The following is a 16,456-nucleotide window of genomic DNA, read 5'->3' as shown; positions in this document are numbered from 1 at the left end:
CGCAATTCCACAGAAAATAACGAGTTCCCGTACAAGCGCATTTGAACACGTTTTGGAATGCTCTTCCTGTGTAGGGTCTACATTGGAAAGCCAAGTGGTTCGGTGGTTTTAAAACTTTTGTTTTCATTCTTGGTTTTTCTTCCCTAAATGAATTGTAATTTAAATTTGTATGTACCTTGTTGTTAAATATAATATTTTGTGGCGTAATTTTAACATAGGCCTATCTATGGAATTTGCGCAATTAATATAAATTGTATTATAATTATTAGAATTAAGTCATTGTATGTGTTTTAATTTGCGTGAGATTGACAGCAACAGAAATAAGTGGCTTTTGTTATTTTGAATCTTTATTTTTACATTATTTTATATTTTGTGTTGTTGTAGGATGCATGCATATAAGAACGTATCAGATTTTGTAAATCCACAGTGCGTGGTTTTGTTACATTTTTTGGAATAAAGTTACCTATATATATATATATGGTTAGGACATCTGCATATCAAGCAGGCGGTCCGAGTTCGAGTCTCGGTTGGGGCGACTTTTTCTCATTCTCACAGATTTCCTCATCTTTATCGTTTCAAATTAATTAATTAAATTTCAGTATATTACCGGGCGGTTTAGAATTAATGTTCTTTGCCTCTTGTGTTTATATATATACATATATATATATATATACGTTAAGTCTGGAAAAGAAGTAAGAACTACAGTTTGGTCTCTACAGGCTTCTTTCGTGAGTCGTGCAACTCACTCATCAGGAGACTATAATGAGAAGAATCAATTACAACGCTGCTTATAAGCACATTTACTTGTAGAATTAGCATTTACAGGTGATATGTTTTGGAATGTCAGCTGTTATGTAACAATGCTTTCTTTCTGTGCCGGCAGGCGGACACAAGTTCGTTACGTTTGTTTAATGTCGATAATTCAGGGTGGCGGATGATAAATAATTTCTCTTTGAGGCAGAGATTGCATTTTTTGTTTGCGCTACTATATGCTTTAGTAGATGTCAAGATGCGCCATGAGGTTGTATAGTCTGTGTTATTGTCCTTGAGTGTCCAAATATGTTTACTGAGTTCAGTTGAGTTTCTAGAACGTGAATATATATATATATATATATATACTCAGGTTGAAATTATCAGACCGTTATATATATATATATATGTGTTTTACCGTGGACTATGTTGGTATATCTTTTTGACGCTTCTCTTGTTATTTGTCAAATTACGTAGTTACATTGCGTCATAAGTTAATATATCTGTTTTTAATATATTGATTGTTTTAAATAATATAAATATTGTATATATAGTAATAATTTTATTAATATAAATTTTAAAATTTTGGGAATGTACGCATATTATTTCCATTTTAATTGGCAAAATAAAATTGAATTTTGAAAACCAATTAGATAAGAATGTAAATTGTGTTTAAAATACGTACAAATATAAATACAAGTACATCAGGCAGTATAAAAAACAAATTGTATATATTTGACACATAAGTTCAGTATAAGCATTCATTCATTCATTCATTCATTTTAACCTACAGTATTCATTCATTCAATTATTACTTTTAACTTTCCTTCATTAGTAAACTGTAATTTAAGTACTTTATAATAATGCGTTAAACGTTCCCCGTAAGTTCACAAATCAAATTTATACCATGGTATAGAATCTTTTTAAAAACAGATTATATTGGACATTAAGGGCTAGGACAAGAGCTACTTGTGCTTTGCACTGGTGGTAGATCACGTTTAGATAGACACCAGTTCATTCACCTGCCGTACCATCAGAATTATGAAAAATATGTAATTGAATCGTCAGTGGTGTCTTTCAAGTTGATTAATAACTCAATGATTGATAAAAATAGTATTTTATTCGATGTACTACCGTCATTAACCTTCCCTTACGAAATTTAATAATTGTTAAGATTATTTTTTTTTCTTTTGTCTTGTGTGGGTTCATCCCATTTTATTTCCAATTTTCTGTTATATATTATGTACATTTGTGACAATTACATATTTTTTAAGCATTTTTTTCTTTTTGTTAACAAATATTTAGCATAATACAACTTTCTTAGGATAAGATGGTACATTTTATTATCAACGTTATATATTATATATTATAAAACCATATGGGATCGTCACAAAAAAAAAGAACATTATACGCAACTTACAATCTAAAACTGTACTTACTCATAAAACAACAATATAAGTATAAAATGTCACTGCACTTTCCCTTCATCGTATTATACTCACGACATGAAGCAGGGCGGCAATTATACATCAATACCAGTTTTAATTGCCTATATACACTTTACTTACACATAAAACAACAATATAAGCAATATATAACGCATCTTTCAACAGTGGTGGGCGTATAACGTAGAACCTTAGGCCCCTGATTTAGGAACCCAACGCTGGAGGCCTCTTCGACATATTTTAATGCCTGTTTATTCCTCTGGGCACTGATCAGGGGCTCCATAAGCTCGGGGCCCCTGGATTTAGCCAGTGAGCGTTCATAGCTGTTACACCACTGCTTATTATTCTAGGCTCACAACATGCGTCAGGGGCAGCACATTCTAAAAAATATTCACATATTAAAACATATGAAAATAAACATGAATTAAATCGAATTGAGCCTGCCAATTAACTCCACTTTTCCTACTGTATGATCATTGAATGAACACTGTGGTTCGCGGTCGATAACAGTAAGCAGAAAACAAATCATAGAATCTATATGACCATACACAAAACTCGGAGAGGACGGGCAGTGGAGCGGAAAAAGTACCCGCCCGGGATAGATATAAATTATAGGCCTACGTGGAAAAAGCTACGCGGTTTACCGCTTACGTTACTGCTCGTTTTTGTAACAAGTAGGCATATAGGCCTATTAGTGTTTGACCTAATTATACAGGCTTTCATGTATGGCTTCCTTGACATCACTATTATGATATAAGCTTAATTATATTCGTTGCGAAAATTAAAGCCATATAATTTGTGACACTGTCTTTAGGCCTACTGTTTAATACAGAGAAGAAGAGATGTTCTACCGTGATGAAAAAATCTTTGACAACCCGATTTCCCGCACTGTACCACATATCCATATTAGGCCTATAACATTATATAATGTCCATATCACAGGAAAATTATGTAATACATTGTTAAGAATGGTGCTTGTGTTAGTTAGGCGTTGGCCTATGAAACAAGCTTCACATGTAATACATATGTGACACTGTATTACAGAGTTTGCCTATGATACGCGAAACATTATTTATACCGTTACCGAGAATCGGCTACTACACTTTACATTCGTCCTCTTATACAGATTACTTATACAGCGGCCTGTTTCATGATCTGGAGCACACTGTAACATTATCACTTTGACAAAAGGGTAAAACTTCAACCCTTTTGTCAATTTCAATGGCATAATGGAGTTAATTAAATGATTTTTGCCGCCGATTGTCGGATTGTTTTAGCATATCTTTTACGCTCTTCTTCACTTTGGTCTAGCCGGTGCCTAGGTTTCAGCACAATGTAACTGAACACTAATGCGCAAACATTGCTTGTTTGTTCGGTTAGTTGTGACACCGAATTAAATACTTCCCCTTATTTAAACATTACTTTTCGGTTATTAACTTTCATTATAAATGGTTAGTGGACAAAATGGGTCGTAAAGAAGTACATACGGTAATTATAAGGTACATTCTGCCCCTCCGCAGGATGATTATTTTATATTTGTATAAAAAGCTCTGTCTACACTATTAAGTTTTATGTGAAAAAAAAAATGTGATGTGCCCATATATGGTCACGCTGATGTCATATCTTATCTTACTATATCTTATTAGTCACATAAATTATTATTGTACATACTTTTAACCATCTAATAATATATATTGTTTTAACATTATTGATTGAGGAACTTTTGCGAGTTCGACTCGATAAAGAGTTTACAAAACTTAAACAATGTTATATTATTCAAAATTATAATTTATTTCAATACATAGACAGACCTATGCTTATGAAACATTTACATTTAAAATAAGATTTACGAAATGCTTCAACACACAGACACGGTGTTTTTATAAAAAACAAATTTAAATATATGTATTTAACAATATGCACAATCAAAATTAAAGCGTGGTTCCCACTAGCGACGCAACGCAAGGACGTAACGCAACGCAAATGAATTGACCAATCACAAGCGATGGCTTATTCGCTTGTGATTGCTAACTGTCTATAACTTCGCTTGTCATTGGTAAAGCTTGGTTCCCACTAGAACGTAACGCAAGGACGTAAACGCAACGCAAGCGTTTTAACCAATGACAAGCGAAGTTATAGACAGTTAGCAATCACAAGCGAATAAGCCATCGCTTGTGATTGGTCAATTCACTTGCGTTGCGTTACGTCCTTGCGTTGCGTCGCTAGTGGGAACCACGCTTTAAAACGCTTGCGTTGCGTTTACGTCCTTGCGTTACGTTTTAGTGGGAACCAAGCTTTACGAGGCGTAATGTTAAATATCTGATAGAACTTGCATCAATTTTTATCTACTGTACTGTAGGCCTAGGCCTACAGTAATTACAGATTAATTTGTTTATTATTAATTCAATTTATCATGAATATAGTGTATTGCAAAAACAAATATTTGAAGAATAAACAAACAAAACAAATTATTTTAAATATAATAATATATATATATAATAAATATATAAAATGAGTTAAAAGAAAAAATGATAATACAAAATTAAACAATAAATTCGGTGGTTAGGGTCTATTTAAAAAAATACCACGGACACTTGTAGGCCTAATTGTGATTAAACAAAGATCGAAGTTACAATTTATTGCGGATTTATCTTTTATTTAAATAAACGGTTTTCATATTACACTTGTGCATTACTGGTATATGTTTCAACAATCTTGTATATTGTTCAATTAGTAGTGTACAGATAAAATTACTCTCGTAAACTGACCACCGGCCGAATAATGAAAGATCACTACTGCTCTTCTCTTATTGGTTAAAATTGTTTACACGTCATCAAACACACACACACAAAACACTTTAGATATTTAGAAAAGCACGTATCTTTTATGTGTGTGTGACGCATGCGCAGAGTATCATTCAGTCATTAATGTTTAGTATGTCCCGACTAAACACAATCAAGAAGTATCAGTTGGTACAGTAAAATGTCTTTGTAAACACTTCCAATACTAGACTGCAATGTTAAAAGTAAATACAAAGTGAATTTTACTAACTTTGTTTTCGAATGCTGTTTAGATTGGTAGGCCTACTGTAAAGATAGGTTTATTTGCGGACTTTTGATGCTAAATCTTTATTTATTTGAGGTTTAAAAAGCAGATCAACCAATATTTATACAATATATTGCGATGTCTTCATCGGCATTAAAACTAGCTATGAGTTTGGAACAGCGTTGGAGGATGATAGCGGACAGCAGCTCTTCGTCACATCCTTCAACAGCAATGACCGTGCCAGGCCTACCGTTAGGCATCCACCCAGCCCTTATGCGGTGGTACCCGGCTATGGGGCATTTCGGCTCACATCGACCACTTGCAATATATCACCCGTACCACGCTTTGAAAGAATTAGATTCAACAACATCTTTCTTTTCTGCAAACTTTGAACAGAGGGTTCCACCGACATCAAGCGAACAAACGAGAAAGGGGATAACGAACTTTTCAATTGAAGGAATATTAGGCAAACAAGAACTATCGAAACAAGAACACGATGAAGAAGTTGACATGGAGGAAAATGTAGAATTAACGAAAGCTCAGGACTTAACAACCAAACCATCAATATTTAGTCTTAGCAACTCTGAACAGATTAAAAAAACGAAAGTCAAAGATGAGCCGGAAATCGGACATCAAGAGGATGACCCTATGGCTCGGTTTTCATGGTTACAGTGTACCAGGTATAAGCCTCCTCGTCTTCCAAGTGAGTACGATACATTTTACTTTGAACCCCATGTTTGTTATAATCATAATAATAATTTTTAATGGTTTTTAAATATTTAAAAAATATTTTAAACATTGTTTTACATGTTGTTTTTTTATTCATGAACCTTTTTACTTGTTTTATGTGATTTTGATCAAATAAATGAATGAATGAATAAGGGGACATCTTTGGGCCCCAACAAAGTGTCTTAATAAAGGAATGGCTCTTAATAGGACGGTCCCTGCATACCAACTGGCATTATTTTGTCCAGCTGGAAGGGTTACCCTCTATACTAAAGTTAAAATACTAAGTGGACTGATTGTGATTGCCCCTCGTTTGTTTCGAAAAGTGTCCCATTAATAGGGGCCATCAAACTGTAATAACATAATTTATTATTTTATTCACTTAAGAACAACTAATTGAATTAAGAACATTTACATGCCGGTACAAAAACAAACATCGTACGCCGTATTTTTCTCTGGTGGCCCACATGTCCTATGTATGTCATGGAATTTGTTTTCACATGAATTGTGTTGTCTTCCATTTTTCACTTACTATCTCGGAATAGTAAAATCATAACAAAAAGGGATGAAGTAAAAGTCCTCGATAGACAAACAATTTTCCAGAAAATTCTATAAAGTAGCACTACAGAATTCATAATATTCATAATATTTAATAATAATATAATGTCACAATGTAAAATATGTTTAATCTTACCAATTCCTGGTGTGAACTTTAAAAAAAATTATTTTAATTTTAAAAGACTGCAATATTTAACCTCACACTTTTTTCTTTACCTCACACTTGATGTCTCGGTCAAACTCTTACGAATTTTAAGTAAAAACCTATATTTGTTTTCCTTAAAAATGTTTTAATCTGTTTATCGTTATTTTGCTTCCTTTGCCTACATACATTGTAATTGTTTATTATAATGTTATATATTTTTAAATTGTAAATTTTGTATATCTTGTATTTTTGTATATTTTGTAACGTTAAAACTATTTTAATTGTTTATCGCTTTGTATTGTTGAGGGCCCCATAAAATCATCTTCTTGAAATATGGTGAAATAATTTTTTAATAACTTATTCACGCTGTATTATATAAACAAGATTGGAAGTGAACATATGGTGTTGAATATGTCAAACTTGAATATAAGAAAGGGCAGTTTTCTGTTAGCTAAGATGCCCCTATTTTATTCAAATGTAATAAAAAGTTGTGCAGAATTTAATACGAATATAAACAGTAAGGCAAAATCTTATAATAATGTTATACAAGAAAACCTATGGGGTAATAAGGAAATTGTTTGTAAAACACTACTTTGTTTTATAAAACGTGGAGTAATGTAGGTTTCAATCAGATCAATGATTTAGTAAGAATCAATAGAATAATGAACACACATGAATTCAGATGATTATAGAATAAATAAGATATTTCAGATGAAAACAAAACAGATATATTCAAGTTTTATAGAAGGTATGTTTGTTGCTCCTATTACTATGGGAAAAAGAAATTGATATTGAAATTACAAACTGGTTTGATATTTGGTCGAAAAGTAAAAAATGAAAAAAACAAAAAATATGCACAAATTAATTACAAATTGCTTCTTAGAATTTTACCAACAAATTTACAATTATATAAATGGAATATTAAGAACACAAAAAAATGTGAGTTATGTGATGTAACTGAGGATGAAAAGCACATGTTTTTCAAATGTAAAAGCAATGTCTTATTATGGAGAAAAAAATCAATGAAATATTTAAAAAGTTAGATAATAGTAACTGTTCTTTTGAAGAACTTGTTTTTGGGTGTGAATGCAACATAAAAAATAAGTTATACTCAATTGCTCTTTATTCTATATATAAAATAAAAATATTGTCAGAATTAAATAAGTCAGTCTGTAAAAACTCATGGATAATGTTTAAAAATATACTTACATAAGAATGTATTTTATTAATTTTTTATTTTGAAGGATACTGTAAATAAAGTAATGTGTACACAAATGTAAATAGTGCAAATAAAACAGAAAAAAGAGAGAAAAAAAAGGGAAAAACAATAAAAAGAAGAGTAAAAAAAAAGAGCATGGAAAATGCTATACTCTACAAGCAACTGGTTATTGAGTTGCTTTTGATTTTCCATATTTATTGATATTGTGTTCAGTTTATATGTAATGTAAATGTATAAATGATATCTTGCAGAGTTTTTTTAAGATGTAAGGGGAAACTTTATGTCTATGAATGAAAATAGTATATATTTAAAAAGATAATATAAAATTGTTTATTTATATTTTGAAATGAAATAAAGGTGAGTGAACCTCACAAAAGAGAAAAAAAAAACTTATTCACGCTCTAGTAATTGGTTTTTAACGTGAATATATGTAATTACCAAATTATTACCGTAATTAATATAAATTTTTAAATTTTAATTTAATCCATTAAATTCATCGCGTAAAACGGGAAATTGAGCTTCTACCAACTACGATAGCCCAAAATGGTGACATACCTACTGTACCGCATAAGTAATAAAAATAATAAGAATAAAATAAGACTAAAGTGCTCACTATGGACCTGATTTGTAGGTCCATGCTTAAACAATTGTTTGTATACGGTACTTTTCCAGATACTGTGCACACCATCCATCTCCATGACTAAACAAATGTGTAAACATCATCAACATAATCACCATAAGGGTTAATTCAAACGACGTAACATTTTACTACGCAAGCTAGTGAATTGTAAACTTTTAATTAAAATAATAGATAAATTAATCAGAACTATCATAGACTAATCTATACGATAACGTACGATACAGTACATTTCTTGACAAGTATTTACTAATCAATTAACACAAAGGGCCTACTTAATTTGCTAATTATTTTTGTAAACGCCTATAATGTGTCCCGTCAATCAAATTGAAAACTTTCCCAAATTAAAGTAATATATGTTCGGATAAAAGCCGGGGAAAATCACCCAAGTTAGCTCTTAGTGGCCTGTAATCAGACCAATAGGTCTAAGCCATATACAGATATTAGTTTCTTTATTTCTTAAGACTGATTGTGATTACTTGGAAAATACGACGCGACGAATAGACATGAGGTATGTCCACCCTCGCTGCAAGATAGGGGTTATAATTTAAAATATGTATTTATTTTGTTGTAAAATGGTATCAGTAATAAGAAAATATTATTTTTATTTTTTTCAATACACATTACACATTACATATCAAAGTGTTTTTAATGTAATTTCTTGCTTTTAAAATCTTAAGCATATTTTGCTACAATGAAGTTATTGAAGTGAAACCATGAAAACATATCCTTACTTACCTTTTTATATTTCGAACAGTGATGTAATATGTGTAGGCCTACACACAATAATTACCCGCAGCTAAAAAATAGAATAAAAACATCGATAATTAAAACTTTAAAATACATCTTCGTGTTGTTACGTGATATAATACATTGATTTAAAATTAGTGCTAAAAATATTCGTGTTATTCGAAACCGAAACTAATCTTACAGGAATACGAAGTACAACAGAATATTACCACTAAATTATAGAAAATATTAAGCTACAATAATAATAGTAACAACGCGCACAAAAACAGTTATAGAAAAACAATATTCATTAATTGGTAAATTGTATTCAATGCGGCGTGCGAATCTTCCCTCCGAACAAGTACTAATTTAAGTAATTTAGATGTGTGGTGACACGGTATATTCCCAGCTCAACGGTAAACACGTGCTTACGAATTACTCTTTATATTTAAATCAAATCGTTTAATAAGCTTTAAATAAATGTATTAGAGGATGACGATATCGAAGCGGTTATACAAATTTAACATATTAAGGAAACGCTTTCATTATAAGTGGGAAATGTTATATTAACTTTTTCTAAGTAAATATTAATTGGAATTGGTAATTCTATAGTTATTTAAACCTTATCGCATGTCAACGGAATATAATAACAGCAATAAACCTAGTGCGTTTAATATACGTCTAGGACAACGTGTTTACGTCAGTCGTCTGACACGTCAGGTTATGACGGCACGGCGACACGCAAGGTTTAGCGTGGTTCCCACTAGGACGCAACGCAAGGACGTATTGACGCAAAGTGCTGTATTGCAAGTGGGACGAACCGACGACGCAACCATGCTGCAAGCATCGCAGGTTTGATATCACGCAGGCGCGGGGCACGGCACAATTATCGGGGAAGGGCATTTTCTTACGTTGCGTAGATTGCGTTGCTAGTGCGAACCATAATATAGAGTGCTAGCGCAACCAAAAAGGTCACCTATGGTTTGGAATAGGCTTAAACTACAGTTTAAGTTTAAAAAAATCAAGCTAAGATATATGATTTGATATAAATACAAATCTCTACTGTTTATCAACATAGTAGGGCTGAACGCATCTTTTGGTTGGCTAGCAACCATGCAGCGCCCTGTATTGTTGTGACGTCATACCGTTACGTTGCGTCTTTGTGCTGCGTTGCGTTTTAGTGAGAATTGTATATTTCTCGTATGTATCCAGACATACACGCTTTCACTCAGCTTTTTATCTGTACTGAATTTGATTTACAAAGAGCTTTGTTAAAGCATGGACCTATGGTCCATGGTAAAAGCACTAACTTATTTCTTCATGGTAAAAGCCATAACATTTAGTGAAATAAAATAAAAATATTATAACGACATTAACAATTATTTGTAATTCTGTATACATTGTATCTATTCATTGAAGCTGCAGAAATTCATTGGACGGTAAATAACCGTTTATTACTTAAAACAAATGTTTGCTTTATAATGATTTAAAGTGCAGTAATTTGTTAATTGTTTATTTACAAAGGCCGATATCCAAAATGTTTATAATTAAAAGTAAATATGTCATTATTTATACTCGGTTTAATAATAAATTACTAATTTGTGTCGTGATCAATTAATTGACAGATGTACGAATCCGTTAATTATTATGAATGAATAAATAAATACCCTGTTTAGTTTAATCGTGGAGGAAAATTACTCCAGGGTTTATTCAAAGAGATATTTTAATAGCTTATACTCATGTGAGAAATAAGCTATTTCTCCATAGTTCACTATAATGTCTTTGTGGTTTATTCAGCAATAACGAGAAAAAAAATGAAATCAAAACATAAATAACTAAGAAATAATTAAGCTGAATAAAACTATGAAATAAATAAATAATTACCGTATACAATAAAGTACCGTACCGCAATCAAACAAATAAAAGCAAACGTTACAATGCAAAAATATAAATAAATAAATAAATATAAGCAAAATACAAATAGGCCTATAAACTTATTGTTGTTTTTGTCTGTACCAGAAGGAGAGACATTTTTCTACAATCTGCCAGACTGGTGTCAGTTGTTTAGTGTTTGTATTTCTGATTGTATTATATGTCTTCTGAAAAATAAATGAATTGAATTGAATTGAATACATGATGGCAGGAGTACTTTAAGGAAACGTTGTCACAAAACATTTTCAACGCTTTTGTATTATTTTGGATACAGTTAGGCCTACAAAAGACAACTTTGATTTGAACTTTACCGCAACTTTGAATGGTGTGAAACTTTTAGGTGAATCACACCATTTAAATGTACCGTTTGTAAATTATATATTACCAAATATAGTTTATTCAAATTACCTAATGTAGACCTATATTTAAATGTGGTTTATTTTAATATGATGCGCTTGATAAATAACGTAACCTCACTAATATGGAAACTTTATTATATTTTTAAGGAGCCAAAAGGAAGGAAGTGAAGAAGAGGAAGGTTGGGCGTAACCCACGTGTGCCGTTCTCACCAAACCAAGTAGCAACACTGGAGCAGAAGTTTCGTCTTACCCACTACCTTAGCAGTGTGGACGTAACGGAGCTATCTGCATCGCTTAATCTGTCGGATAATAGGGTGAGTTATCTATGAAGGAATTATTTCCATGCTATAGGCCTAATGTACTAGGCCTGAGTTAAAGGCTATATGCTATACATTGCATAGAAGAGGGAACGTTTCTTTTAAATATGGCATACTAAAGAATGTTCTACATCCAGAAAAATGAACTACTAATAACAATCATGAAAAATAAATTAGCAGAGTAGAAAACACTAAACATCAGGCAATATTGAAATTAAAGTCTTCCCTCTAAACGTCAACGGCAGGTAGGCCTATTCAGTACCTGCAATACCCCTAAATATATCGTACACAAATAACAACCAACATTGAGTATACGATTATATTATGGCTAATATACCTATACATAAATATACATAAAATAAACTATTGGAATTTTTCTTAATAGGGAATTAATTAGTTCTTGTAAAAGCAAAGAATTAACATTAAAATAGAGTAATTATCCGGAGCGCCAGTCCGGTCCGACGCCAGGAGTATTTTAACATTTCATAGAATGAAATTGCAATAAATTTTATTACATTAATCAATTGATAAATGTAAAATTCTTGACTGAATTTATATGCTTTTAAGAATTTGATTTCATCATAATTTCATGTCAAATTTGACAATAAAGAACGCGTTTTAAGTTTTGACGCGTTAAATTAATTGGTTGACGCGATGGCTGGCGTGGACTTTAGATAAAACGAAATTGTCCATCCAAAAAATTGCCAAAAATATGGTTCATATGCCGGCCTGAATATTTGTCATGACGCCTTTTAAGTTGAGATTTTCTAGGTAAAACATTGATGTAATTTGATTCACCATACTGACCAATACATTGCTTTCTTCTAACTAAAACATTTAAATAATTATCCGAGAAAAAAAATAATAAACATATCTTTTAATACGAAAAGGTAATAAGTTATGCGTGTCTATTAATACAAATCTGATTAAAAACTTAAATTAAAGTATGTATTTATGATCGTTAAGAGCTAATGACAATTTTCAGACACTTTATCGAGTTACGGTAATGTTTATCATTTTTCTGGCGACAATCAAAATGTTGATAGGTTTAAACGAGAAAATACTATATAGGCCATAACTGTACATACAAGTTCTACTGGTCAGTAGGCCTACAATCGTATCTTAAGCTTTATTCCCACAAGGACAACATAAGCGCAACGCAAGCGAGTTGACCAATGATGACAAGCGACAGGTCGGATAATCCATGTCTCATGATTGGTCAGATGTACGTGCGTTGCGCTTACGTCATTGCGCTGCGTCCAGGTGGTAACCTAGCTTTATTCACAAGTAGGCCTATACTTAATGGTGAGGTTGCCAACACTGAGCATTGAAAAACTGTCACAATGTGTTTTCAATATTACATACTTCAATGACGTTCATTATGTTTTATTATGTACCCGCAACGTGTACGTTGCGTATGATGCGCGCGTTTGATGGTATAATAGAAAGTTGAAGTTATTGGTTACATGTAGGTCTAATAAGACCCCGAAAATATCATCATCGATCGCTTAGCAATGCAATAATTATTGATTTCGGACACTACAGTTTGTTAATTTCTTTAGCGCTAAAATAAGGTTGTTTTGTGGTTAACCACCACCTTTATTCATTCAATCTTTCATATACATATTTCGTTCACATTTCATTTTCGTACATTAAATTACCGTTTTCTATTTTTTCGTTATTTTCTTATTTTTACACTTTTAACTATACAGTATATAGTGTTTGATTTATATGAATACAAATAACCATAACAATCCACAATGTCATGTCATTACATAAATACACTTCAAATATGGATGCCACTTGTAATGTTTTCTTAATGGCCAATCGAATGCTCATTCGCTAATCTCATTAGGTCACCAAAGGAACACAACAACCCTCTCTAGGTTTCAAAGTTCTTTTTTCTAATTGTTCGCTAATGAATTAATCCATTCGGTATTATTTTCTTGACGTTTGAATGCAGGTTTTTGTTTTTGTTAATAATGACTAAATCGGATAATGACTGAATCTCTATTTTATATCCAGTAACTTGATTGTTGTTATCTATCAAACATTAATCAACTTACACTGGGATCGTTAATTGATTAACAGCTTCAGCGTGTAAGCTAGGCTCGGTGGTTTGAAGAGATTGCAAAAGGCCAGACGCTCTTTTGTGATTGTCGCCCTACCAGTCAATACTCTCAAAAAGACTTTTGTGCCGGTGTATAATAAGTGACGTTGCGAACCCATTATCTGCTCATTACGTTTAGTCCTTTGAAATGGATGTAGGAATAAATACATGTATTAAATTGGCTTGTACTGGGCGGGTACAAGTAATCAAGTATATAAAGCCAAGTCATTTAAGCAATACGTATTGATTAATGTGTTTAAAAAAATCGAAACATGACAAGTTTAGTAGACCTGCTAATAGTTAGGAGGCTATCAACAATACGATACGTGAAAGACTGTGTTTGATTCGACATTAATTCGGCACAATACAAGTCCAGCACCTTTATGACAATAAACATCACCAACAATTATAACATTTTATATTATTTTTACAGGTCAAAATATGGTTCCAAAACAGACGTGCCAGAGAAAGACGGGATAAAGAAACGGCGGATAAACTTAAGGACGCGGACGATGTAATGCCAGCGTCATCAGACTCAGTACGAACCACAAATTGTCCATCAGTAACATCTACAGCTATCCCGTCGCCGATTACGACGACGTCTTCAGAAACGACGACGACGTTCAGTCGGATATCACATGCTTCCGACGGTTCGTCAGCATTTGAGCCAGTACACGTTTTACATAACTAAAACAATGTTATATTATTATCAATACCTATATTGGTATTAATTAGCTAAAGCCTATTTTCCACTATACGAATTTATTCGAATAAATATAAATACAATGCGCATAAACTTTCGATGTTGTGCGAATACATTTGTCCAGTGGAAAACCAACTTAAGTGCATCATTAGAGAATGTTATATAGAATAACAAATTCAAAAATGTAAAAATACAAATTTATTAAAAACACCCTGTTGTTGATACGTTGTGAATACTTGTATAGGAAAGATTGTTTGAAGAACAATTTATTTAATTTATAAGATGGAAAGTTGATGTAATTTGCCAAGTATCTGCTTACTGTATGTACCGTATTAAAGGGTTGTTATTACGAAAATACTATTTAAATTTGATTATGGTATACATGATTCTGCATGCATTGTTCTATAGAGAGAATAATATAACACACCAAAGTTCATCCTTATCATTTAATTGGTTGATTTCGTACCACGTGCCGTGTATATACTTTTCTCCTATCTATTGTGTTACTATTTCGTGGTCTACTTTAGAACAGAGGTGTGTTATAAAATAAATAATGAATGTTTTGTATTTATTTATTTATTTTTTATTATTTAACAACATATTTACACAGGATAATACACAATCAAGTAGAACTTGTTTTGCATTGTGGTCCTGTCGACAAAAACGGATACAAATTCGTTGAATAAGGATATTATTTTCATTCATTTTTACACCAACTATTCGTTGAAAGTGTCCTCTCGTTAAAAAATTCTCCGAATTCAACTCAATAACAATAACCCATTTCTTTAATGTATTCATAGTTTATTGTTTGACATAACATTGCTCTGATCGAATTCATTTATTCAAATTTATTACGTTTCAAAATAACATAATTTATTTGATATAATGTAAATTGAATTGGATTAATAATAGTCATACGCACATTATGATAGATTTAAAATTAGCATATTAAAGAAAAATGTTATTATATTTGAATAAGTAATATAGAAAGTTTGAGTAGCCTATATTTCCAAATTTTCATTTAGCAAGATAATTTAATATCTTTAAAAAGCATTTCACATTTTATTTTTAATTATTCTATTAAAGAAAAATGTTATTATATTTGAATAAGTAATGTAGAAAGTTTGAGTATATTTCCAAATTTTCATTTAGCAAGATAACTTAATATCTTTAAAAAGCATTTCACATTTTATTTTTAATTATTCTGGTATTAAGTTTAAGTTTTTATTTACACGTCAATAGACAATTAGGGCATATTCAGTGTAATTTCCTTTAAAACAATTATATTTCAAAAGAAAACAGTTCATTTTTAGGTAAAATAGTTGCTCAGATAGCATTGTTATAGCTTGATTTTACTAACGTAACATACTTAACGTAAGCGTAATTGACCAATCACGACGCGATGGATCATCATAAAATCGCGTCAGGATTGTTCAAATTAGTTTATCTGTCCTAGTAGAAATCAAGCTTTGGAAATAGAGGTTTCACTGTTAGGCCTATTATTATAAATTAATCAAAGCAAATTTATAAATAATTTGTGCTAAATTTGTTTTTATAATTTCCTTGTTCAAAATGAAAAAATTCGTTCAAATGTTCTATTATTTCTGTACAAAGTATCTTGTAAATATTGTAAAATACAGATATCATAGATAGACACAAAGTGGATTACATTAACGAATTAATGAAACTGAATTTACGGATTACGATTTATCGTATGTTATTAACGAATTACATTCGTAAAATTTGATTGTACAATAATAGTCTAGTACATTAGATGTGTT

At 31.5% G+C, this 16,456-nt stretch overlaps 1 protein-coding gene across 1 annotated transcript; it reads left to right on the top strand.

Moving 5' to 3' along the window:
• The first annotated feature begins 5,178 nt into the window (after positions 1-5,178).
• On the top strand, positions 5,179-15,501 carry LOC140060567 (uncharacterized). The gene is made up of 3 exons (XM_072106840.1): positions 5,179-5,943; positions 11,693-11,859; positions 14,406-15,501. The coding sequence occupies exons 1-3, from the start codon at positions 5,379-5,381 to the stop codon at positions 14,661-14,663; spliced, it is 990 nt and encodes a 329-aa protein (XP_071962941.1). The 5' UTR covers positions 5,179-5,378; the 3' UTR covers positions 14,664-15,501.
• The last annotated feature ends 955 nt before the right edge of the window (positions 15,502-16,456 follow it).

This window comes from Antedon mediterranea, chromosome 10 (genome assembly GCF_964355755.1).
Source record: "Antedon mediterranea chromosome 10, ecAntMedi1.1, whole genome shotgun sequence".
Lineage (NCBI taxonomy): Eukaryota > Metazoa > Echinodermata > Crinoidea > Comatulida > Antedonidae > Antedon > Antedon mediterranea.
The sequence above is the reverse complement of the archived record's forward strand: the minus strand, read 5'-3'. Positions and strand labels throughout refer to the sequence as shown.

Bases quoted from the DNA above. Each gene is read 5' to 3' on its own strand.
- LOC140060567 (XM_072106840.1), top strand. From the start codon at position 5,379: ATGTCTTCATCGGCATTAAAACTAGCTATGAGTTTGGAACAGCGTTGG. The intron at 5,944-11,692 runs GTGAGTACGATA...TATATTTTTAAG, and splicing joins TAAGCCTCCTCGTCTTCCAA to GAGCCAAAAGGAAGGAAGTG. The intron at 11,860-14,405 runs GTGAGTTATCTA...TTATTTTTACAG, and splicing joins TTAATCTGTCGGATAATAGG to GTCAAAATATGGTTCCAAAA.